The 27,418-nt window shown below is 35.9% G+C and overlaps 1 protein-coding gene across 1 annotated transcript in view; it reads right to left on the reverse strand.

The window, feature by feature from the left end:
• Positions 1–2,268: 2,268 nt before the first annotated feature.
• LOC132124333 (POU domain, class 6, transcription factor 2-like) overlaps positions 2,269–27,418 on the reverse strand; it is a 114,500-nt gene continuing 89,350 nt past the window's right edge. The window contains exons 6-9 of the mRNA XM_059535329.1: positions 17,778–17,987; positions 15,405–15,561; positions 13,006–13,174; positions 2,269–3,540 (exon numbers count right to left, since the gene is read on the reverse strand). Of these exons, the coding sequence (XP_059391312.1) occupies positions 3,036–3,540; positions 13,006–13,174; positions 15,405–15,561; positions 17,778–17,987 (1,041 nt within the window). The 3' untranslated portion in view covers positions 2,269–3,035. The remainder of the gene's footprint in view (positions 3,541–13,005; positions 13,175–15,404; positions 15,562–17,777; positions 17,988–27,418) is intronic.

The raw sequence follows: 27,418 nt of genomic DNA on the forward strand, positions 1-27,418 counted from the left end.
TGCCCTCCATAAGTATTGGAACAGTAAATATGAGACAAAACTACAGAATGTCACACTTTATTATTTGGTGATTCAACAGAAAGATGTTTTACCAGCTAATGTAAAGCTAACCAGCAATGTAAAATATATATATATTTCAATATTGATGAGAAATCTTATTTGAAAACACACAATCAGTACAGTTAAATGTAGCTAATGTCCTGATAAATAAATTATAAGCTTGTTAATAAGGCATTTGCATAACTGTAACTTGATGCATTGTAGTTTTTTCTATTGATTACTCAAATTACAGATTAATTGCTGGCATTAACACTATTGCCAAATAAAAACATAATTTTTAACAGATCCAAATACAATGTCACATGTTGTTATCTAGTTTTTATAGTAGTTACAACAAGTTGTGAACACAGCATACTAATTAGTAGTATTCACTAGTATTCATTAAGTCTGGTATCTGGATTTTATTTTTTAAATGTGAATTAAGTTATGCTTGTTTCTTCCCCTGTTCTATGTAAAAAAAAAAGGCAGCCATTGTGTTTCATGTCAAAACAATTGTTTATTATTAATTATTATGGTACAAATTAATGTGACAGACTTGAAGCTGTTAAGAAATACACAAAGTGCAGCTTAACTGACCGAACAGATATTGCTCTATATAATACATACAGTTTTCAGTCTATAAAATGTAAAGCATCCTTAGCAGGTTAAACAGCTTTGGTTTCAAGGTCTTGAGAGTAATAACATTTCAAACTCGACTGTGTGTGTGTTCATGTGTGTATGTTTACCAGTGTGTGTTCTTCAATAAATCTGGAAAGGTTTTCCATCATCTTTCAAAAACAATTGAGTTGAACCCCGTTTATATTAGAGGCAATTCCTGGCAATGAAACTCAAAAATGTGTCTTACATAGCGAAAGGAGATAAACAAACAATCAATGCAGAAACTAAACAGTAAAATAGAATAAAGTCATGTAACAATGTCTGTTCTATACACATGACCATGGAAAGCACATCGTAAAGAAAAGCATGTGAGAATCAATCTATGATGTTCATAAAAACTACTTACAAACATATACACAAGTCCTTTATGTTTTGTCATGAACCTTTGCACAAATGTACCATGTTATGTTCACTACTTAGCAGGACATTGTTGAGGTAATTTTAATGATATACTCCATTAAATCAATTTTCTTTAATCAGTTACATATTTCAAGATTGTCAGCAACATTTAGCCATTTTTCTGTACAATGTGCATATAACTATTGAGCTTTGGTCCAGCATTGAAAAGATGAGCAAAGGCAGAACTTAGAATCATACACAAATACCATGCTTCTGAATTCATGAAAATGAATGAGGGAATGTCATCTTAAACAATATGAGTTAAAGTAATTAGACAGCTCTTTGAATGTGAATCAAGACATTGGTAACATAGCTGTCAGAAGCCAGACAATTTTTCTGTAGCTATAATCATAGCAAATGTCTACTGTGATGAACTACATTATCACAGAATAAATCCCCCAAAATATGTTCTTTATTCTTGCCGTTTCCGTTCATTGCTGATAAGACAGATACAGACTGAGTTAAATATCAATTTCATGTTGCAAAGCGGTAAAATCATGGGATTGTTTCATAGGAAGGATTATCAACAGGATGGTCACTGCTATAAGCTAATTCCAAAACATTAATTTTGCAGAAAAATACTTTTTACTGTCTTAGTTGTCTGTCTTTTAGTATAAAGTAAATATTCATGTCCACAGTTGACCACAGCAAAATACTTTTAAAATTAGCATTATCATTGAACTGTAGGCTATTTTAATATCAGCATTAAATCCATCATCTTGCTTTCTAGACTACTTTTAATTTCATTTGGAATGCTTGTATAAGAATTATACAAAAAAGGAAAAGAAAAAAAAAGAGACTAGAAAACAATTATTGTACTGATTACTGTAAATCTAACTGTAAAATGGGCCGAAGTATATAAGTATAAGTTTTTTATTCAGTCAAATGCTTTGCTTCAATCAAATATGTCCAAAATTTGCATTTTCCAGTAATTTCCATTTGATACATTTTTTATTAAAAAAGCACCAAAAATGAAAAAAGACACACAGACAAATGGTAACTTGCATAACTCAAGTGAAATGTTTAAAGTGTATCTAATTTACTTGAAATCTTTGTATGTATGTATGTGTATGTAAGTATATATAGTTAAGTGTGTGAACCTTTATAAAAAATTAAAAAAACACCTTCCGATCACATGAAAGGAATAAAATGGTTCAGGTCAAGGTACGACACAATGTCCTTGTTCTTTGGCTAGGAGGCTTTGGCAACACCATAAAATAGCTTTAATCACAGCTGCAATGTATGTGGATATCTGTGGCATGTTCACTGAGAATCTCTTTGCAAAATATTCCTCTCAAATGCACTCTTTCATGCCTTAATATTTATGAACAGACTGAGATGACACAGTTGATGATGGCCTTACAGACAGCAGAAACATGACAATTTTGAAATAAACTTCTCAAAGATTTTTTTTTTTTTTTTGGAATTCGTGATTTCAATTTGGTGACAATTTACCAGAAATATTTACATAAAAACCCAAGTGATAAAATAAGACAAAGATCAAATTTCACACCCATCTACCCCATCACACAAATCTTTTTTCTTTTTTGTTTTACCTTTTTTCCCCCCAGTAAAAATGTACAAATTTAAAACATTTACAATTAAAAAATCTCATGTATCAGATGCAACAAACTTTGGTAAGTAGTTTCTTCACAATCTTTTAGTTTAATATAATCCTTGTTCTAAATAACCCACAAACTTCTTATGAATCAGTACTATAATTCTCATACAACTCTCTTTTTTCTGAACTTGTTTGGTTTTTGCTTTTGTGATGATTACACTGACAATATTTATTTTTGTCTTTGTTGACAGTTCATCCATTCGATGGCGTATTGGATAGTAATTGTCCAGGTCTTTAAGTCCACAACATCAGAAGTTTCGCCATCGGTGCGCGTTCGCCTCATGCTGTTTGTGTCATGCTAAGGGTGTTCCTCCAAATTATCAACCAGAGGGTCCATTGGTGCAACTGACCCAAGCTCGGGCTGTTTCAGCCTCTTTATAGTGTTTTTTAAAGCTTGCCTCTTATTGCAGAACCAGACACGAACCACCTCACGATCATAGTTCAGTTTCTCTGCGATTTCTGTCATCTCCTGACCGGAAGGGTGAGTATTCTTCTCGAAGTGGCTGTTGAGGATTTCCAGGGCCTGCGGTGTGAAAGAGGTCCGGCGTTTGCGCTTTTTGGAGGACTCGCTGCCTATAAACTCGGTCAGGTTCTGCATACCAGAGCGATGGCGGGCTTCCGCCTCGGCCATCCAGCGCTCCAGCACGGGCTTAATCTTCTGAGCACTTTTTGGAGTGATGTCCAACTTCTCGAACCTGGCAGGATATAAAAGGCCAGGGTTCAGTTTGCCTGTCAGACTGCTAGCTATAGTGTTCTCTTGGGCTTCCTGTGGTAGGAAAAATTGGCTTCTCAGGATGGTGTGTCTGGGGGAGAATTGAAAGAGAACAAGCTTACTCAAGTGCCCAGACTGGGTGAGGGGTTTCCTATCTAACCTAGTTGCCCAGGAGAAGGGGTCTCTTGGTCCAGGCCACCAATGGGACAGAGAGCTTCATGGCCTCTACCCCATGTCTTCAGCTGTTGTGTGCTGGGAAACGGCTCAATCTAAGCTCAAAGACCTAGTTGGTCCACTCCAGTAAATCATGTTCCTTCATGTGTTGCTTTTATTGACTCTCTGTACCAGTGATGCACTGAACCAAGATGATTCTTCCACAGACAGGTCCAAAAAGCAAACAAGCACCTGACTGATATCATAAAGAATGAATTAATTTATTGGCCTTGCATTTGTCTTGTCTAGCGCTTCTGTACAATCAAATCCATAGATGGCGTCACATACGATTAAGAATTTTCACTTCTGCGAGAGATTTTAATATATAGTCAGATAAATAACACAAGCATGCAATAAAACATTTAAAGCATTATTAATTCAAAAATGGTTTAAATTATTCACTCAAACGAAAGTATATTTTAATACACTTCTCCAACTTTTCCGTTTTCCTCAAGCAACCCTGATGCTCATTTTATGTTTAATGGTAATACATTTTCACCTTCAATTTTGAATATGTCTGCAAGTTTTGGGGCTCTTCAAGGAGGAAAGTCAGACCAATATTTAGATCTTGCTTTGCTAATGCTGTACAAACTTTACTTTCTATTCAAAAACAATAATGGAAAATTTGTCATGGTAAGTAATTTTACACCTCTTCAAACTAAGCATGCAAGAAATACAGCTAAATTTCACATAGTAGCCATCTGAGCTGCAGGAAATATATTCCTGGTAACAGTTTAGTACATTATATGGCTTTTTATTTGGGGTTTTCACTGAATTATGGCAATTGTTTTGATTTGTGATTATATACTGTATATAAGATCTTGTCTAAAGCAGTAGTTTGATAAACAGGTGGGTCAAACCCCAAAATGGCTAAAAGCAAAGAACAAAATAAATTGCTCCAAATCTAAATGTAAAAAATGGAGGCGAATACATACATACATACATACATATACATAAAATATTTTCTAGTATTACTTTTACTTATAATTAATAATTACATCTACATTTTTGAATTATTGTATGAATATAATATAAATATTTTTTACTCAATTTTATAATTTACAATTATATAATTTTATGTTACATACACACACACGCACGCACGCACGCACGCACGCACACACACACACACACACACACACACGCACATATTCATATATATATAATTCAGCCTAGGTACAAGTATTTTATATATAATTGAAACACCTCCCCAAATTGTGGTCCCTTTCCACCTGATGTTCAATGTAAAATCTGAAAAGAAAAACCCTTCGAGTAGCAATGATCTGACCTAAAGCCTGTATAATCAGCCAGAGTGTGTAGTTACAGAAGATCAGTCAAAAAACTTTTGTCTCCAATGATTCCACTGAACGGGGAGATTTCCAAAGTGTGTCTCATACAGACTTTAATGAAGAGATGTTTCAGTGAGTTTCCTGACCTGTGCTCCTATCTAACACATGGACATCTGTCAGGCAAATGGAGAAAAGCCCAGCTGAGAGAGGGGAGAGAGGTGAACTACTGCTCTCTGAAACAACAAATCTCTCTTGGTCCTGAACTTCTGGACAGGCTCCTGTGAGGAGGCCTTTGATGGAATCTTAACTGGCATTTGAAAAGACGCCTGAAGCAGGGGGCAAAGGCCCTCGCTCTCCCAGGTCCTCAAACGCACAGACATTTTTTCAGTGTGGAGATGAGTGACAGCACCCTGTTAAATATAACCGAGGAGGAAACAATACCGAAGTTCAGGTATATGCCGACTTATTTATAAAGTCATCTTATATTCAGTTTCTTAATTTTAGACCGTTTTCGCTGCAATGATACATGAAATAAGTTTAACATTTCAGCTTCTGGTGGGAGAGAAACAGCAAGGCATATAATAATACTAAAGCAGGTGGAAACAGAATGAAAAAAATATAAGATCCTTATCATAGCCATATAAAACTGTGTTGGGTTGTAGCACTAACAATATTACATTTTATTTATTCATTTATTTGCAAGAAAATTAGGGAAGAGCAGGGATAATTATTAATGGTCAATAACTGATTAATAATAAATGTGACATTGGTCTAAACATTTTTAAATTCTCTCATGCTCATCAAGGCTGCATTTATTCAAAAATCAAAAACACAGTACATGCAGGAGCAGACCATGGAGAGTTGGGTAATGTCACAGATCTGCCAAGCTCTCTCACTTCCATTTCCCAGCATTCCCTGTCACCTGAGTACTAACCTCCTGTACCTGCCAGCGATTACTCCCTCATCAGCACACTACTTAAGCACACACCTCAGCCTCAGTCTGGCCTTATACAATGAAAGTCTTGCTTACCTGGTCTATCCTGTGAAGATTCCTGGTTCTCCTAATCTGTTCCCAAAGATATTTACCTGCTTTACTGACCCAGTGGTCCAGTTGATGGGATGTGTGCTTCTCCATCCCCTTTGATTCCTGTAAACATATAAGGACTGCTACTTTCATCTTCTTGCCGCTGCCTTTACTCTCATTCTACTCACCAGTTCTCTCCCGATCCTGCCCTCTGCTCCAATAAAGTTTTGTCTGAATTCATCTAACCCCTGTTCAGTATATATTTCCTGTCAAAAGGCCAGACCAACACCAAAATATGGATCCAGATCGTCCCGACCCCTTCCAGGAACCGACTGAAACTCTTAGCTGTGAAATAACTGTGATAAATAACAGTGCCTATCACTACCAGAACTTCCACTGCACCTGCTCCTTCACGTGTACGTAGCCAGTCCCATGGTCAAGCCAACGCCCTACTTTGGTCTGGAGCAGGACTGCTTTGGTTTTCTTCTGCAATGTAGGATGGAACTAACAAGCTCTTCTCATTACTTAAATACAGTGCTTTGTTTTCAATTGGCCGCTTAAAATGACACCATAGGACTTGAGAAGTTTACACAACATTCTATTCGTGTTGCTTGCCACATGCAAAGCTACTTAGAGGATGATCCAACTTGGCAGTCCTCCCTACAACATCTCCAGCCAGAGAAATCTGACACTCCAAGCTTGTAGATAATACCAAGCTGTCTTTTATTGAATGAAGCCACTGTCTTTTGCCCAAAATGAGCCTCACACCTACCACCTTACTGACCATGGGACTGTGCCATCGGCATGGAACCTGGTGTGCCATTACCTCATTGACATGTCTATCCACTATCCATACCCGAAAATAAGTACATAGAAGAGACTTTCAAGCAAGGCTGTATCCGTCCCTCCACTTCTCCTGCTGCAACTAGTTTGATCTTCTTGGCAAGAAAAGGACAGAGGCTTGCGTCTTGCATTGACTATTGGGCACTCAACAAGATAACCATTAAATTCCATTATTCACTCCCCCCATCCCAGATGCTTTGGAGCAATTTCTCGTAGCCTCCATCTTCACCAGTTTGGACCTCAAAAGTGCTTAAAACCTCATCCAGATACATGAGGGGGCAAGTGGAAGACTGCCTTCATTACTCTATTTGTGCACTATGAGTCCTGGAGCCTGGCTGAACATAGCCGGCATGTTTTGGAGGTCCTCCCGAGGCTACGCGAGTATGATCTCTTCCTCAAAACGGAGAAATGCAGCTTTCATTGGAGAACCATCCTCTTCCTCGGTTAAATAGTAAGCATGAACTGGTTCAAAATGGACAAGGGGAAAGTATTTGTGGTTACCTCCTGGCCCACTCCTACCATGGTGAAAGAATTTCAGGGATTCTTTCGATTTGTGGACTTTTACCACCGATTCATCCGAATCAATCAACAGAATTCTGACATCACCCATCACCTCACTGTTGAAAGGCAGGCCTAAGTCTGTGTTCTGGACCCCCGAAGCTGAAGAAGCCATGTGTAACCCCCTAGAGTTTTACACTGTTCTATACTTACTCAATGCAGTACCGTCACTGTATGTTTTCGTTAACTGAGAGGTAGAGATCTGGAGAAGAAGAGTCTTTGCAGCTGGTACGCACAAGGTGATCAAGCGCTGCATTTGAAATATTATAACTGTACAAATATACTCACAAATGTTTAAATGTTTATATTTTTCACATGCATTGTTGCAGTATGTTCATGGGTTTCAAAAGGGAGTTCATATTGATGTGGATTGAGAAGATATCTCTACAAACTATGGTAAGTTTCTGTGTTAGTTGTTGTGAACTGATTCATGATTGAAAGAAATATTTATATGTTATAATGTACAAGAAAAAAAAACAGTCAGAGTTAAAATGTTTATTGAATGTTTTTTTTTTGTATTTCATTTTGGACACAATTTTTGCAAATGGAGATCAGGGAAAACGAGTAGATTTTATTCTTTATTTTATTTCATGATGTTCATGTATAAATATGTAGTGGAGGAAAAAAAGAGATTTATACATGAAAGTGAGTATTTTGAGAGCAGATAATCAACCTGTGTGTTAAACAGAGATTTATTTAAGTCATTAGTGTGCTCACTTGTATTGATGTTAAATTTCTAAAAAGCTAAAACATAAGTGAAGCATGTGAGTGATGCTTCTGACAATTTATTTACTCGTATGGAGTTTGTGACAAGTTAATGTGAATTTTAAGAGATGTTAACTCTGAATTGTGTTGTTCTGTGTAGACTGTTTTTTTGTTGTTGCCTGAATCCATCCTGTGATATGAACAACTGTGAGCTTATGTGAGCTATGGCAAGCCAAACCCTGTGATTTCTGTGAAGGGCATATTGCTGATGTTCATACATACATTAATTTTACACTACACACATCAATTTGCAAAGGAACTAGGAGGACTTTTATTTTTCCCATTTTACAGTGTTGTGTTGGTACAATACAGGAGATACTAATTTGTTTCTTCTACAACTGGTTTTATTTTGTTATTTGTGAAATAAATGTGCTGGTTGTTAGCTGCTTCATATCATTGGCCCAAATTTCTTTTTTTTTATCCTCCCAAGAGTCGAACCTAGCTCTATTTTTATTCAGAGTAATATAACACAGTGTTATACTGATAACTTTTGCCGTGTTACACATGCAAGCCCTGAATGCTGCATTCACCACTTCACCACTCCTAAATCGCCTTGACCCCATGAATCCATTCATGGTTGAAGCAGATGCTTCTACTACTGGAGTGTGTGCAGTCTTGTCACAGCAACAGGACAAGTAAACATAGCTCCTTCCGTGTGCCGTCTTTTCCAAGGAATTATATCTGGTGGAACAAAATTATAACATTGGGAATTATGAGCTTTTGGCCATTAAGCAAGCCCTGGAAGAGTGGAGGTACTGGTTAGAGGGAGCTCATCACCCTTTCGTTGTCCTCACTACTTTTATTTGTGTATAGTCACAATAACAACAAAAAAAGTGCTTGTGTAAAATTAAAAAAAAAATAAACAGGATGCGCTTGGTGCCGTCTCAGTCTCTGTCATGTCTCTTTACAGACATGTAAATAAAACAACCTGAATCTCAGCGAATACTTGCCTAAAAGACATGAAAACACATCCAAAAAAAATCTCTTTAAAAAATGTTTCTCGCTGAGAGGAATAACCCAGAATTTACCTTAGAAAAAGAACACAACACGATGCGTTGCACAACTAAATCAAGTGGATAATATCATTCAGTCGAGTATTCACTAACAACGCATAAACATTGTTTTTTCAAAAACACAAATATGCTGCTCACATATTATTGTAGCCCACTGAATACACTGTTATCAAACTTTATCCATTAATATTTTTTTTTAAGATACTGGAAAAAAAAAATAAAATTGCAGGGCATGCCAAAACTTCTCCAGGGCCCCAAAACACCCTCAGACCCCAGAGGGTTATGATAAGCAAAGAGAATAAACCCCAGACAAGCCAGATGGGCGTTGCTTTTTACCCGTTTCCAATTCAGTATCTCCTATTGACCTGTCTTCAGAAACGCAGAGGCTGATGCAATATCCCGCCTTCATGCCCCCACTAACATCAACAAAGACCCTGAACCATTGCTTCCCTCCACTCTTTTTGTCAACCCCATCCAGTGGAGTATCAATGAACACTTCTTTGAGACCTCCAGCAGTGAACCTGCTCTGCCAGGGTGCCCTCCAGATTGCACCTACATTCCCAGAAATCACTGTATTCCTCTTATCGAGTTGGCTCATTCATCTGTGGGTACTGGCCACCCAGGGACTGAACAAACACTCTCACTCCTACGACATTATTACTGGTAGTCTGGCATGGATAATTACATCAAGAATTTCATCCAAGGAAGTCATCAGTGTGCAATCTCCAAAGTTCCACGCCATCTACCATCTGGAAAACTTCTTCCTCTGCCCATCTCTTGATGCCCATGGTCACACCTAGGGGTGGATTTCATCACCAACCAACCTGTTTCTGATGGAAACAACTGCATCCTGGTTATCGTTGATGGATTATCAAAAGCATGCAAACTGATTCCTTTGAAGCGACAACCATCAATGGGTCTCACCCTGTTCGAGTGCATGCTCGTCTTTCAGCCACCATTATTCCCCTGGTCAGACGAGCCCTCAGAAAATAAGAGGGTAAGGGACAAGGCTCATCAACATCTTTAGGAAGTGTGTAGAGATAAGATCTTTGCAGATACTCAGAAAAAGAACACACCAGCCAAAACAAAATGTGTCTATGCCTCCCCTGCCCTAAACTAAGTCGCTAATACATCGGTCCATTCCAGGTAGTAAGACAGGTTATCCCAGTCACATATGAACTCAAGCTCCCCTCACAGTACATGATTCACCCAGAGCCCTTGCCTTAAACAAGGAAAGACTCTTTCCTGGTCTCCGTGTCTTCCCTTGAAGTTTACTGTTTGTACTCATCTGTTCCTGAAGATTTTTACCTGATATCCAGACCCACTGATCCAGTCGCTGAGGTGTATGCTTCTCCATCCCCTTAACCTCCTGTATACATATAAGGACTGCTATCTTAATCATCGTGCTACTGCTCATTTATTTTGTGTTATTTCTACTCACCTGTTCTCTCTCTATTGTGCTTATTTTGTTTATATGGAATAGAAATATTTTGTATGTCTTTTCTGATAACTACTGATTACTGATAGATTAAGCATTCTTGCTTAGAATAGATTAAGCTGATAGTGATAGATTAAGCATTCTCTGCCCTCCCCATTTAAAAGATGTCTGGCGAGAAGCGTTTTTTTTTTTTTTGTCTTTTGTCTCAAGACGGAAGCCTTGAGACAGAAATGAAGTGAGCAAACTGCAGTGGGAAAAGTAGGTGTGATTAAATATATATACAGTCATGTTAAGCAGCTCTCCTGCCCAATTTGTCATGCAAATTATAGATGGCAGCTTTGCAGCCTGAGACATGAATCATTGATGTGAATCCAGTGTTTTGCTGTGGATTAATGTTATAAATCCACATGGCTTAAAAGTGGAAAAGCGATTCCCATCTTGCAATTATGTGATGATATGACATCTTATGAGCATCCGTGTGCAACAGTGTACGCAAAAAGAGGGCTTGTGCCAGGAATGGCTGTGAACCACACCATGTAAAAATTTAATTTGATGCACTGAGTATGGTGCATTTAACAGATTTAAACAAATGTATTTTTAAGATTTCATTGCAGTGATGTCAAATGCTTCACATCATTCATATGGATTCTTCTGGCTTTAATAATGACCCCTGTCTTGGATCAGTTTGACGATGCACCTTTGTGATTGTTCAGATGAACCAATAAAGCTTTTTTTCCACTATGAACTATGAGATCGGACAAGATAGAGACATCTGTCATGCAGAGTTTGACTGAGCAAAGACTATAAGAGCCCCAAGAGCTCACACACTCACAAGCAAAAATGCGTTCACCTCTTTCCCCTCTTGTCTCTGCTGATGTTAACTAAAACAAAGCATGTGAAGTCGGCTTTTAAAGCCAGAAACACACTGCACACTGTCATGTCCAATGTTATACAAATGAACAAATAAGGAAAAAAATCCCCCTTGCTTTCTGATGAGATGAAAGGATGCATATAGAGAAAAAACATCACATCACCTGTTTATTTTGGAGACTAATGGATTTTAATGTATGCTATAAATATCTAAATAATGTATGTAAATAAATATTTAATGCAGGACTTTTAAGACTTTCTGCACTAGTCTGAAGCTTCATTAGGAATTCCCTCACTCTCCCTGCACTGAGCAATTTCAGGTGTTATCGGTTGTTTGTTGCTGATATGATGAAATTTTAAAAAGCTTGTGATGGCGGCATGTTAGATAAACACAAGTGTCTCATCAGACAAACCATAAGCTTTTTACAATTAAAATCAAAAGGAAACAGAAAACTCTGAACTGTAAATCTTAATGTGTCACAGTGATGCTGTGTGGCAAGGTTCATTCAAACAAGGTTTGATTAATTTTATATCAAGTGGTAGTTAATGTATGTGTTTTTATGATTTAGAGTATTGTTCATATTGCAGTATATATTACACATATTTTGCACTTTCTTTGAATAGGGCGTGCTTTGTACTGTATTACTTTGTACTGTACTACAGGCACAAATCCCATGTTTATGTTGTAAGAACTATTATGAATGTTATACTGTATATAACACTGCATAGCCAAATAATGGTAGTAAAACATATATTCATTTGTTAACTAAGTACCAAAAATGTAATATTTACACATAATCAGTTTATTAACAACTTATTGACTGCATTCATCATGCCCGAGAAGAAACACATAAAACCACAAAATGTTTAAGTGATAAGATGGCATGCTCTGTAAATGTAATCTCACATCACATTTGTCCTATTTTTGGTCAAAAATTTCCACCTGATATATGAAGTAACTACTGAAATCCTCACAATGCAAAACAGAATTTGAACTATAATGATGTTAAATATTTGATTTACTAATGCTACAAAGTGTCCTACTTTATGAGCAAATCCGTGTCACTGTTGCACTGTGGAAAACCACATTTTATTAAATGTCAAGCCCTGTCAAGTTATTTTCAGCTAAATGTCATGTGAATACATGGCAATGGACTTTAGAAATTATTAAGTGGTTTAAGTGCTTCTTGTAATACCACAGCTGATGTGTTTTACATTAGAAAATGGATCTTCTCATATAGACAGTGCAAAGATGAGTGGAGACAAGCATAGACAAGAATTACATAGATGTGTCTGACATAATTGCACATCAGTTATGAATGTTTAACAACTCTGTTTAACATCTAAGTGTTGTTAAATATAAACATGGTACTACTTGGATGTAAACCTGGGTGACACTTATTGCACAAAGTAGACTACTATCTATTATTTTGTATATTTTTTTCTTTATAGATCTTATTTTTCTTATAATATAAACTAATATAATATAATAAATGCATTTTTTTTCTAATTGTCAGTAATATTAGCTGTTAGACCTCCATACCTGCAGATGGCAGACTGGCTGTAGGCAGGGCCTTCAGTTGCACTGAGAGCTTGTCCCACCTGAGTTTGAGTCAGACCCAGAGACAGCCGGCGAATTTTAAATGCTTTGGCAAATTCTCGAATATCCTCCAGGTTCACACCGTCCACCTCACTGGGGGCAGTCTGAGGGTCTACCAAACAGAAGAGAAAAGATCGAAGCTGCAACTCTCCATTCACAAATTCTTAAAGGGATACACCAACCCAAAATGAAAATTTTGTCATTAATCACTTACCCCAATGTTGTCCCTAACCTGTAAGAGCTTCGTTCGTCTTCGGAACACAATTTATGATATTTCGGATGACAAACCGGAGGCTTTTTACCACACCATGGTAAAGAGAGAACTTGTTGAATAAAGCCATTATTTTTTATTTTGTTTGTGTACAAAAAAGTATTCTCGTCACTTCATAATGTTATGGTTGAACCACTGATGGCAGATGGACTATTATTAAGACGGCGTCTTTCATACTTTTCTGGACTTTGACACTGCAACTTACTTGGCAGTCTATTGGACAGTCACAAGCCTCCCAGTTTTCATCCAAAATATCTTAAATTGTGTTCTGAAGAAGAACAAAGCTTTTATAGGTTAGGAACAACACGGGGGTAAGTGATTAATGACACAATTTTCAGTTTGGGGTGAAGAATCCCTTTAACCTTCAAACAATGCAATGTTACTCTGCTTTTGCCTGTTTGTGTGTGTGTGTATGTATATATATATATATATATATATATATACACAAAATAATATTTACATTGAGGACCTACTATATATTTCAAGCAAAAAAGCATGATTTCTATGAAATCATTTTTATTTCAATATATTGCATTTGTTTTTAATTTGGCTTATCTGCATCTTGTTATTTTCTTGAACGATCCAATAAAACAGGAATATCTTCAAAGACTAAATGCATAACTCAATTAAAGGATATTATAATACTGACAAGAATTACTTTAAAATAGCATAAAATGTAAGTGACAATATCAACACTACATTGAAATCAGTTCTTATTAGCCAAGATAGGAATTATACTTCTCAAACAAATGTTTCTGTGAAATGCATTCTTAAATGCCTTTCTGAAAGCAATGCATATTCATTTTATGCCATATTATTGCTCATTTTGCTATAAAATACACGTATGTGGAGGTTCAATTTCAATTTGATTAATTTAGCAGGTTTAGAAATGCCCTTCAGGGTGTGTAGTTTCAAGACTGAATTTTAGTTTAATAAAACGTGATTGGGTATTATACATCACTGCCAGGTGGTCTTACATCTTGCTTACATAAGAAAAGTTTTGCAACTAAATAATTCATGGGCCTCATTATGAATATTTAATTAAATAATTATTCAATTTAATTAAAAAATTGAATAATTAAAAGAATCCATCAGACACATTTAAAGTCGATATCTATTGAACCAGCACCCTGTCACTCCCCATATGCAAATCAGATGTTGAAAGCTGAACTTGCTCCTATGAAACATTGAAAAGTTAAATTCAGCAGTTTTGTATTTTGACCACATGATAATAATTTGTGACAAACCATAAGGGCACATTATTGTGGTCATCGCTGAACTGTTAAAATGAATTCCTTTTTAATTATACTCCCGGATTTAATAATTTGACACCAAAAGGACAACAATGACCCAATCTTTTCATGACTTAAAGCCCAACAGTGTGATTTGATATTGTTATTATGATTTCCACCTCACTAAATAAAATACAAACGTGCACAGTCCTTGAAAATATGCCATTTTTTCCATTTGAGCTGAACATGGTAGCTCAGACTTTTTTTCCCCTCTATTCAAAACATGTTCTGGGGAATTAGCGTTAGCCAAGGACATCACGACAAACACGATCTGGCATGGAGAGCTAAGCCACAGCGGAAAACTGATGAGATGAGTACAGAATGCTTAATGTATTGTGTATGTTTTGAAAAAAAAAAAAAAAACACAAACAATAAAAAAAACCAACAGTCCATCGGTTATATCCACAGCAAGTTGATCAATGGCAACATCTTGTTTATTGAATTTAAAACTCTATTGCAGATGGTTTTAGGCCAATTGGCTATGACAAATGAGAATTTATCTAAGTAAAACAGTTTTTAAAAGGGCCGCCTTGACTCTGACAGGCTGGAGGGAGTGATTTATATGTGGTGCTTCTGGATGCCAAAGCCGTTCTAAACACAACCTTCCTTTAATTAGGTCCATGGTTTGGTCGGTTAGATGGCTAAAATTTGATAAAAACAGAATAAAAAGGCAGCATATTTTTGTTAACATTCATCTAAAAAACAGTTTTCTTTGTGTAAAGCATTTGTGTGTGATAAAAGTAGATCAGCTGACATGTAGAGCTGTGGTGCACACTCACTGCTGACTAGCTGCCCAACGCTAAGAGCCGAGGATGAGGATGATGATGTTGAGGAGGAGGATGAGGCCTGGCGGAGGGGGCTCTGGCTGTGGGGCATACGGAGTAGACTTGGCTGAGACACAGGAGGAGCCTGTGAAGTCTGACCGGCCTGCGACAGCTGTGAAAACACACACATGAGCTGTTACACAAACAACACATAAGGTGAACAACAACAAATATAAATGGATTAAACTCTGACAAAAATATTGTACTATGGTAATTTGATATATGAGCAGTATATACATGGTATTTCATGATACCTGAAGTACCATGGTAGATGTTGAAGGTAATAAAGTAATATTCAAGGTTCAAATACAAGTTAAAACCCAATCAACATTGTTTGTGGTAAAATGTTGATTACCAAAATGTTGATTTTCATTCATTTTGACTCATCTGTTATGTGACTGAGTGATTGAGGTTATGATAAGCCACTTACAGTTGAAGTGAATAGGGTCAATTTTTTGAGGATTTAAAAACATAAATATGAAACTTATACACAAGCACTCACATTAATCATTCTATTAAAACTCCACTATTATTTGAGCTGCAAACTATTTTTTTTTCTTTGTTTTTGTTTAAAAACTGAAAGTTGTCATCACAAAGAAGCTGTATTATTGGATGTAATTTAAGTGACATTCTCACACTAAAACCTTGTTACCACACATATTGTTTCCATCTTGTGATTATTCAATTTTCTTTCTTTACCTGTAGAAAAATTTCTTTATTTGTATATTTTTGTTGCTCAGCATTTATGAGCATACTATTCAGAAAGCATCATAATTTTGAAGATGAAATCTGATCATGAAAGCTGATCTGATCATGATAAAATAAAGAGGTTGTTTCCATATGAAGTGACAAGATATTTGGAGTCATATGGTTATTTACAAGGAGAAACTGTCTTTTATTAAAAATTCATAGCCTGTTTATTAGAGATGAAAAATGTGGACGGGTGGAGATTTTAAAGGTTGCATTTACTCCCCATGCAATTTCTCATTGAACACAGCTGACAGATACTTTAAAGTGCACAAAAGAAACAACAGTGTTTGGCTATTCAGCACCAAAACCTTAAGACAAAAAGGAAAATCTAAATTATGTGTCTACAATATGAGTCATTATTATGGGCAATGTGGCATGACTGCAGCACCATACATTTTCATGTTTTATGCACCATTGAGCGCCTCTTGTAGATGGTGCATCTCCACTCTTCAAGAAAGCAAGCGTCTCATCTGTCTAAAAGTGGGTTGGCTCCTCTCTGCTGTTCTCTTGCACTATTAATTCTCCTCTGTGTGTTTGTGCGTGAGTGTGTTTTTCTTTGGATGCTGAGAGATGTCAGTAGTGCTGCACACATTGTCAGAATTGTCGACAGGTCTGTGAGAATTACCGGGCTTCAGTGGATCTCTCTGCTGCAAGCGTGTTTGACAGCCATAAATTATCGCTGCATGAAAATGTTTGGGAGTCAACTGAAACGCAGACAAATCCATAAACATTATTTCAAATGCATTATTGCATTTACGTACGTGATCAAAGGTTCCAGTAAATATGACACAGAGTTGCTCCAACAGAAATGAGGTTGACCTATAGATGCTTTTATAGCCGACCGCTGAAGATTATAGGGTGGGATGTGGAATAATATGCATGCCTGTATAGTCTGCTGTGTTTTGCACTGTTGTTAGGCTCTTTAAATGTGTTTTCTTCCTACCTTTTTAAATATTATTTGATATAAGAGTATTATCTTTGTTATTTGAGGATGATTTGTATTAAAGTTTGATTATTGTTATGAATTATTATTATAGGTGCAAGGTCTTTAAATGCAATCTTCCTATTTAAGGGCTGTATGATTGGGTTCTCTTGACATACAGTATCTGACTTGTACATTTTTGACTTCATTATGTTGCATGTTATAGGTTACTATGGGATTATTAGGACATTGTGAAGAGTGGGGCGGGGCCGATGGACGTGGGAGCGAGGCCGGTGGAGTGATTGGAGATGAACTACACCTGTTCGACCCACCGGTCTCGAGGCCCACGGAGGAGATGGAAGGATATAAAACTGGAGCGACGACAGTGAAGGAGGAGAGAGGACCAGGCCTGGGCTTCTCCAATCACTCCACCGGCCTCGCTCCCACATCCCTCGGCCCCGCCCCACTCGTCACAGACATATCATGCATTTTTCACAAAATGAATGTCAACACACCTGTTATATTTAGCGCTTTAAATGTTTCTTAAATTGCTAAATGTATATTCAATAATATGTTTTCAGGTAATTGTTTTAATAAGCTTTATATAAGATGTATTTTACATCAACACACCATACAGTCATTATTTTATAGCATACCTGCTGTCCAGGTTTAATGGGTGACAGTGTGATTCCCTGGGTGTTGATCACTGGCAGGATCTGGTTGCCAATCACAGTGGCTATAATCTGACCCTGTGCATTGGTCAGCAGATGCGGTGTGATTGGCTGGACCTGCAGTGAGGGAGTGCCACCCCCTGATTTGCTGGAAGGTCCTACAGAGTTTGGCATCAGAGGGATCGTACCGATGATCTATTATGATGGAAGGGAAAGAGAAATAAAATTCAGGCTGAATTATTCTCAAAATAATCAACAATATACACTCAGGATTATTAGGAACACCATAATAATACTATGTTTGACCCCTTTCGCCTTCAGAACTGCCTTAATTCTATGTGGCATTGATTCAACAAGGTGCTGAAAGCATTCTTTAGAAATGTTGGCCCAAATTGATAGGATAGCATCTTGTAGTTGATGGAGATTTGTGGGATGCACATACAGGGAACGAAGCTCCCGTTCCACCACATCCCAAAGATGCTCTATTGGGTTGAGATCTGGTGACTGTGGAGGCCATTTGAGTAAAGTGAACTCATTGTCATGTTCAAGAAACCAGTTTGAAATGATTCGAGCTTTGTGACATGGTGCATTATCCTGCTGGAAGTAGCCATCAGAGGATGGGTACATGGTGGGGTCCATCATAAAGGGATGGACATGGTCAGAAACAATGCTCAGGTAGCCCGCATGGCAACTGCCATGTGATTGGTTGATTAGATCATTGCATTAATGAGAAATTGAACAGGTGTTCCTAATAATCCTTTAGGTGAGTGTATAATCTGCTCTGCTAGTAAGATTTATTTTTATGTTTTTGATAGTCTCTTATGCTCACCAAGGCTGCATTTAGGTGATCAAAAATACAGTAGAACAGTAGTACTGTGAAATATTATTATAATTTAAATTAACTTTTTTCATGTATTTTAAGATGTAGTTTATTCCGGAGATGACAAAGCTGAATTTTCATTCAGCTCAATTCAATATATTATATATATATTAATTTGCTTAATATTTACATTGATTGATATTGTGAAAACTGTGATTTATTTTTATTTATTCTTTGAACAGAAATCATAAAATCTTTTGAAATCAGAATTATTTGGTAACATTATAAATGTCAACACTATCACTTTTAATCAATTTAATGCATCGTTTCAGTACAGCATCTTTTCTTAAAAAAATCTATCTATCTATCTATCTATCTATCTATCTATCTATCTATCTATCTATCTATCTATATATATATATCTATATATATACATACACACACACACACACACACACACACACACACATATATATATATAAATGTAAAATTTATATACACAACATTTTTTACACATGTATATCTCCTCATGCATATGGATTAATGTTTGAACAAAAATATTTTTTATTATTGGCTCTGTATGGTACAATGTTATTCAGCTAGACAGAGTCTACACAAAGACACAAGTATGGGCACATGAAAGCCCCCCACAAAAAATGTGCTCCCTGCTCCTCTCTAAAGGTCAGGCTCTGAGTACCTTTATGTGTGCTGGTGCACACCACTGACTGTATTATCTATCAGAAGACCAGAGGAAAAAATCTGTGTATGTGTAAGTGTAAAATGCAGAGAAGGGCAGAGTTAATAACATAGCCTCTTAACCACTCATTCCCCAATAGAACACACACACACACACACACTATATTATAATTCTGGTCCCAGTAAGGGATGCCCTCCTCCCACAGTCCCTTTTTCTGGTCCTCATACCCCCTTTCTCCAGTTGTCACAGATCAAAGGCTGTTACCCTTTGTAGCTGCAGTGTTTTACCTCTCAAGGGCATGGCTTCAATGAGTCATGTAGAACAACTGCGCTGGAGAAAAGGACCCGATGCCTCCTCCCAACACACAACAAGAGTTTATGTCAATGGAATTGCAAGACTTAAGCCCTCTTACATCCAGAGCACCACAACTACATTCACAAGCACCATGCAATGCATTAGTACAGGAGATCAAAATACTTGAGTCACTCAATAGTAGGAATTAAAAATGTTCAGGTTTTTTTCATAATACATATATTAGTCACTATGACACCAAAATTGACACTAGTTATACTACCTTCCAAAAGTTTGGGGTCAGAAAGATTTTGTAATGTTTTTGGAATAAGTCTCTTATGCTCACCAAGGCTACATTTATTTGATAAAAATACAGTAAAACAGTAATATTGTGAATTATTAAAATTTTAAAATAATTTTCTATTTAAAATGTCATTTGTTCTTGTGATGGCAAAGCTGAAAATTCAGTGTCACATGATCCAACAGAAATCTTTGTAATATTTTTGTTTTTTTTTTTAAAGAAAACTATGATTGACTGATGAATAAAAATTTCAAATGAAAAACATTTAATTTAAATTTATTGAAATATTTTGTAACAATGTGAAAGTCACTTTTGAGAGATTAAATGCATCCTTGCTGAATAAAAGTATATATATATATATATATATATATATATATATATATATATATATATATATATATAATGCTATATGACTAAATTTATGCTAACCATTTAACACTCAATTTTCACAATTCAAGGAATTCAAAATTTTTTTATATATAAAAAAAATATAATAATCTTCACTGAATATATTGTTTAATTTGAAAATGTCACATTATAGTAGTGCAAAAGGTTTTTAAAGGGGTCATGTGATGCAAATGAGATTTTCTTACTTTTTGGAATTGTTACAAGCTCTTGGTGCATAAAGAAGATCTATAAAGTTGCAAAGACTAAAGTCTCAAATCAAAAGAGATATTCTATACCAAAGTTAAGACTCTGCCACACTCCCTTAAAATGGCTCATTCTGTTCGGGCTTGAACTGATGGTAAAACTAAGAACATTATTAACTGTCATTACATTTATTTTGAAAGATGAAGCTCACGATTATTGAAAGGGGTGTTACATTTCCACAAGTGCTTGTGGTGTTCGGCCAATCACAATGCTCTGGGTCAGTCGGCCAATCAGAGCAAACTGGGCTTGTCAGAAGGAGGGACTTTGTAGAAAACTACGCGTTTGAGAGTACTATCATGTAAAGTATTTGAAAAAATAAAAATTTGTTTTTTGAACATTAAAGAATGTCAACATATTCTGTTTCACCAAATACACAAAATAATGATCTTGAAAAAAGCATCATATGACCCCTTTAATGTTGTTTTATGTTAATCATAAAGTTGGATCCTTAACCTAGCCTCTTCATAGTGGTAGTCTATGGTACTGCATGGAGGTCTGTCAATAATTGCTTAATTAAATAAAACAAAACAAAACAAACAATATTAAGTTCAAGTTAGTCTTATCTTGAGATGGTAAATGCTAGTTTCTTTGTCTCTCCCACATAAAAATTAGGTCAAATTTAAATATAATATAATATGCACGGCAATGAACAAAATTATGTAAATGCATTAATATGATACTATATTCCTTAAAACACAGAAGTTTAAAATGTTATGCCACTAAGAAAAGGCCAGAGAAAGGTTAAAGACCCTTGACCTAGTGGTATGCACATGGGCTGTACCAATCTGCAGACACATTGAGCGGTGGTGCTCATGCTAGAGTTGCAAGTTCGAGTCTAGCACATACTTTGTCAAGAAACAAAAGTGCAATACCAACAAAAAATAAAACCATGAGGAATGGAAAGTGTTAAAAAGCACTTTTCCTCTAGTGTGTGTATGTGTGTGTGTGTAAGTGTGCACTGATATACCACCTAGACTGAAAAAGCACCATTGATATATTGCGTATAATTTACCCTCGCCTGCCAGCAGACCCCCAGCTGCGCTAACAAGCTCTACATCTGTATAATCTCTGACTGTTCCTCTCCTCCGCCTGTTCCCTCCTCTCTTTGACATAATGACGATGGAGCGGTGGAAAAAAGGAGGGCAGACTATGTGTAATTCACCCTCACCACGGCTCATTTGGTTGCGTTGCTTCACATTAAGCGACAGATAATTTATCTCTCTCCCTCCCTCCCTCCCTCCGTCGCTCTTTATCGCTCCTTTTCAATCCTCCGCAGCCCTCTCTCCTGCCACTTAGCATATTTTATTCTGCGGTGTGGCGCTCGTGTCCCCCGACATGGCATTTGCATGCTGTCTTGTCTCAGGGCTTGTTCCGCTCAATTATTCACTCTCATTGGACTAAGTGGCTGCTCTAACATGAGCAATAATACAGCACATGAGCTGACAGCTACAGGCTGCTCGCCGTTCACAGCACTCTCAGCTTACTGTGGCATACAAGACTATGTTTTTACACTCGCAACTGCATTAACCTCAATCAAAACAGCATTCTGCACTGTAAAAAAAAAACTGTCAATCATTTCTGCCATTTCTGTATGATTTCATGATTCTTCAGAGATTCTGTTTGATTACTTTCACTAGTTTAATCAATTATTTTGTAGGCCTGTACTTTGTGTACTATTACTGTAGGTTCCAGCATGCATGACAAAACTGAATTATGCAAATTAGTGTTTATTGTTTTTTGCTTGCTAACTTTACGTGTGTCCCATTGAATATTTACATTTATTGGCTCCTTGATCTCTACAGATCATTTTAATGAGGAAATGTCAAGGCTAGCTATATCAGCTTTCCAATTAACACTGAACATTTCAAAATTTCAAATCTGCTTTATATGAAAGCTAAATCAGTATTAACATTGATTTCAGGGAAGAGACTAAACTTTAAGGGATAGTTCACCCAAAAATGAAAATTCAATGATCCCCCTCATGTCATTCCAAACCTGTATGCTTTTTTGTCTTTTGTGTAATATAATTTGAAAGTAATTTTGATCATTTTCATTTTTCTCCATGTAATGAATGTCAATTTCTCCATGTAATGATTGTCAGTGCTGTTTTATATAATGGTCAGTCATTTTTCACAATGTTTTTTTTTTTGTTTGTTTGTTTTTTTCACAGACGAAGGTCAGTCATACAGATTTGGAATTTCACATGGGATGATAGAATTTTCATTTTTGGGTGCACTAACCCTTTACATTTGTAGGTTGAAGGGTCCATACATTGTGTCATATATCTGTCAATAACATTTTTTCTTGTTCTATATACTATATACGACTTGCTTTTGTTCTTTTGTTCTTCACTTTATTTGTGTTTAACACTGTGGTGAGCGTTTATCTCCCCATTCATCTCCTCTTTTCTCTCACTCTCTCTGTCTCTCTTTCTCTCTCTCTCTCTGTTTCTCCTCTTTGAGCAGAACTCATTAGGATTATACTGGCAGTGGTTCCCTGGGAATGTCATCTCTTCCTGCAGCCAGGCCAATCTTCAGCGTTAGCTATGGCCACCAGGCAATATCCCTGCCCATTTTCTGCCCTAATGCCCGCTGTTTGGAAGGGAATAGGATGGGGACACATATTGACAGAGAATTCCAAACTTCTAACACCCTTCACTGTGAAAGAAACACAGATCAGAAACAATCAAACATTGCATTTTCTGATGCTATTTTCTGATTCTGAAGTAATCAATTGCTTAGCAATATTTTGTTAAATAATAATAATAATAATAATAATAATAAAATACTAGTAACATGAATTGTGGACTTTACTGGCAAGAAAGTTTATGCTAAAACAATAACACATTATATTATGTGTCCACGTTTTTCATATTGCATGTTTATATAATTAATCCTCTTATAAAACAATTGTAATGTTTAAATAACAGAACATTACACTTTAAGTACAAGCTGTTTATGTAATTAGTATTAAATTAAACAATTAATGAAATAGTATTGTAATTGTAAAACATTTACACATTTTAAATTAACATTATTTGTTTATTTTTATTTATTTATTTATCTTTCTCTCTCTCTCTTTCTTTCACTATTTCCCAATGGAGTCTTGGTCCAGGTAAATCTGTATTGGAGGAGATGGATGAAACCAAGGTGAACATTCAGAGGAGGGGGATGTTTAAAGCCAAACAGTGTTAAAAGAGCTGGGAATTTTGCCCCTGCTATCATTCAGGCCTAGAAGAAACTGCTAAGGTCATTGTGGTGAAAAACTTTGATCTTCCTACTCATTTGATCCTAAGCAAAACAAGTGTTTCTTTTCCATCTAAAAGACGAATGACTAGATTTGAGAGTGGATGGCAGTGGACCATTTAGCAAATATTGCAAATACTGCTTGCTTTCTTCAGTTACCATCACATATGTGAAAATAAAATAGGCTAAAAAGTAAATGTTTTCACAGTCCCCCATATTATGTTTAAGTCCTTACATTTTTCAGTTTTGCAGTGAGAAATGTTAACTTTTTTTTTTCATAACAAGACATTTTTTAAACATATTTATTTGTCAAATGATAAATTGTACAGTTAAACATATCAGACTAAGTCATATCGAAGTAATAAACATGTTTACTTGAATATGTGTTAATTCTCAGATGTAGGCCTATCACAATCATAAATTCTGTGCTGGTGATAAATTGACAAATAAATATTTTACTTTATATGAATATATAAATGCTTTTAATTGTCTGTTTTGCTCATGTCATTTACAATGTAAGGCCAATACATTATTTTTATAATTTACTTGTAACCTTAAATATCTTTTTGTTTAACTTTAATCTTGGTGAAATTATAATATAATATAATATAATATAATATAATATAATATAATATAATATAATATAATATAATATAATATAATATAATATAATATAATATAATATAATATAATATAATATAATATAATATAATATGTAGTCTTATAAAACAAGCCTTCATTTCACATATAGGAAGACATTTGATTGTCTTTGTGTACTTTACAGTATTCTTTTTCTTTCTTTCCACAGAAATAAATTAAGTGACTCATCTCCTCATCCTGTGACTATGTCAATTACCATGTGCGAATCTCTAACCATTACGCATGTTAATCCTTGATTTGTATTTGTTTACATGCTCACATTTCCCTTATTTGAATGGAAAATCGTGACAGAAATTTAAACAGCACATTTATTGCTGTTAGATCAAATAATGATCAGATGCGATCAGACGATTAATAATCACAGCAGGCCTATACTGCAGTAACATTCACTATTTATTTCCTTCTTCAAAAATCTTTTAACACTCAATCCTCCACAAAAACAATGTTCATGCTTTTCTTAGACACCGTAACAATCTCTCATCCTAAATGAGACAATATTCAGCTCTTTGGCAGCTGAAGGAAAACTCTGCTACTTTTAGGCTGAGCTTTAAGAAACACAGCCACATTTGTGTTATTTTAGTAATCTAATATCTGGCCAACATTAATGCCTAAGAGCTAAAATACTGCCTAACCAAACAAATAGTGCTTCAGTCTGAAGTAACACATTGCCACATCCCTTTACTTTAATGTTTTTTTTTTTTTTGTTCGGTGGCAGCATCTGCTGCTCCCCTGGCCACGTTTGGGGCCTGTATTAGTATCATTTTAATGTTAAAATCAAAAGAAGGGTGGGTGACGAGGCTCAAAAATGCATGGGTGTTTTTAGCAGGCTCAAACTGAATAATGTGCATCAGTAATAAGGTCAAGAGCAGAGCATCTATCCCTGGGCTTTGAGCGTCTCAGATTATGTCAGCCAGTGTCAGCCACCACGACACTACAAACACACAGCGCATCCCATCAACGGCATTGCCATGCTGATACCCCAGCCAGCCCTGCAGGCACCTTCAGTATAGACAAGGCCATACCAGTTCGTAAGGTAACATCTACCGTACATGTGCATGTTCTCATATGAGTGACAATTTAGAGCCTGGTCTCATTGTTTATACGTAGGTATTAGCATGTAACATTTACAAGCATGATATGTCAATTTTTGGATGTTTTGATTGATGCTAAAAAGTCCAATTTGGATGTATTACAACGTATAAAATGTAAAATTGATACATATCTAGTTAAAAAATCGTAAAATAGTTACAAATCTTTTATATCATTAAGATATTTGCGTCAATTTAGATTTAGATTTTTAGACCCCTATTTTTACAAAGCTTGTCATTCTGAGAAGCATGGTGTGCTCTGATTGGCCAGCTATCTTGTGCGTTGTGATTGGCCGAATACCTCAAGCGTGTGACGGAAATGTTATGCCCCTTACCAGGTTCAGGCAACTTTCCTCCATAAAATGCGCTGCAAACACTCAAATATTTGGGTTGTACTACTTTGGAACAGTGTTGTAAATAAAACAACTCTTTTGGAAGACCAAACAAAGTAGTTTCGATTTCGCAACAAAACAAACAGTGTCTCCACGACATGGCGGCGGTGGCAACAATACTACAGCAAAAATAAAAGTTCTGCCTTCTTTCTTTGCGTATACATTTGGTTGGTGTTATGCACTTGTTTATGTTTATGTTTAATTATGTTCTTTTTATATATGTGATTTTTATGATTTTCACTAAAATTTGATTCCCTCCAGTATATTTTTCTGTTTGAATATGCAATACACCAAAATAACGATAAAAGCCTCTACTTTACAACAACAACAACATATTCTAGCTTAAAACATTCTTTTTTTATATCAACACTTAAAAATTTATCATTTTGACTAAAAAGGTGAGAATTATTATTATTATTATTATTATTATTATTATTATTTATTTATTTTTTTTTATCAAAAACTACATCTGGATAATATTCAGTATGATTATCAATGCATAAATCCAGTAAATCACTTCCATCAACGCCTCCAAAGCTTGCACAACCATATACCACTTCCTGGATCATCATTTTACTCCATAACATTATGCAGTTTTCATTTAAATGCTGTCTATTGCTGATGATCTCTAGTTTCTCCATCCTGTTCACCTGTGTTTTTGTCCCGGAGGCTTTGTGCTCGTTCAGAAGATGTGTAATAGCGCCCCTGAGTGTATAACAGTGAACACACGGAAAGCCGTAAAAACTCGTCAATGACGGGGAAAGAGTTAACTTTTTTATTCATTGAAGAATCCTGAAAAATTTAATTCAATGCATCCTTGCTGATTAAAGGTATTCATTTCTTGTTTTTTAATCTGAGCACAAACTGAACAGTACTGTAGTTTATTACATATTTGTGTGTGTGTTTGTGTGTGTAATATATATATATATATATATATATATATATATATATATATATATATATATATATATATATATATATATATATATATACATACAGATGCATCTGCCTTATAGGGCCAGATTCTACTAGATTATAGATTAGGTGTTTTTGACTCATTGCCTTTGACATTAGCAACAAAAGATACGGAAACCATTTCCCTTCCCTTTTAAAAGTTGATAAACCGATTTATTCTACTGTCCTTATGGTGCAGGATTATATGGTTCCTTTTACATATAAAATGTCATTAGACATTTTTGATTACATTTAAACTTAGAACTGTTAAAAGCATCTGTAAAACCTTCAATATACTATAAGCAGGGGCTACATAAAGAGGAACCCAGCATGTGATTTCTCAAACGATGCTTTCCGTCGTATTACAGAAGAGAAAGTGTCAATGTGACGAGGGGAATGAGACAAGGGTTAAGGTAAACAATGCCGTCTGTAGTGTGAAAGGGCACATTGGCTATACAATCTTTCCTTTAATATGGGAACGGTGCACACCTGTGATAAGATGATTCATTAGACAGGGCCCTGGTCTG

Source organism: Carassius carassius, chromosome 42 (assembly GCF_963082965.1).
Source record: "Carassius carassius chromosome 42, fCarCar2.1, whole genome shotgun sequence".
Taxonomy (NCBI): domain Eukaryota; kingdom Metazoa; phylum Chordata; class Actinopteri; order Cypriniformes; family Cyprinidae; genus Carassius; species Carassius carassius.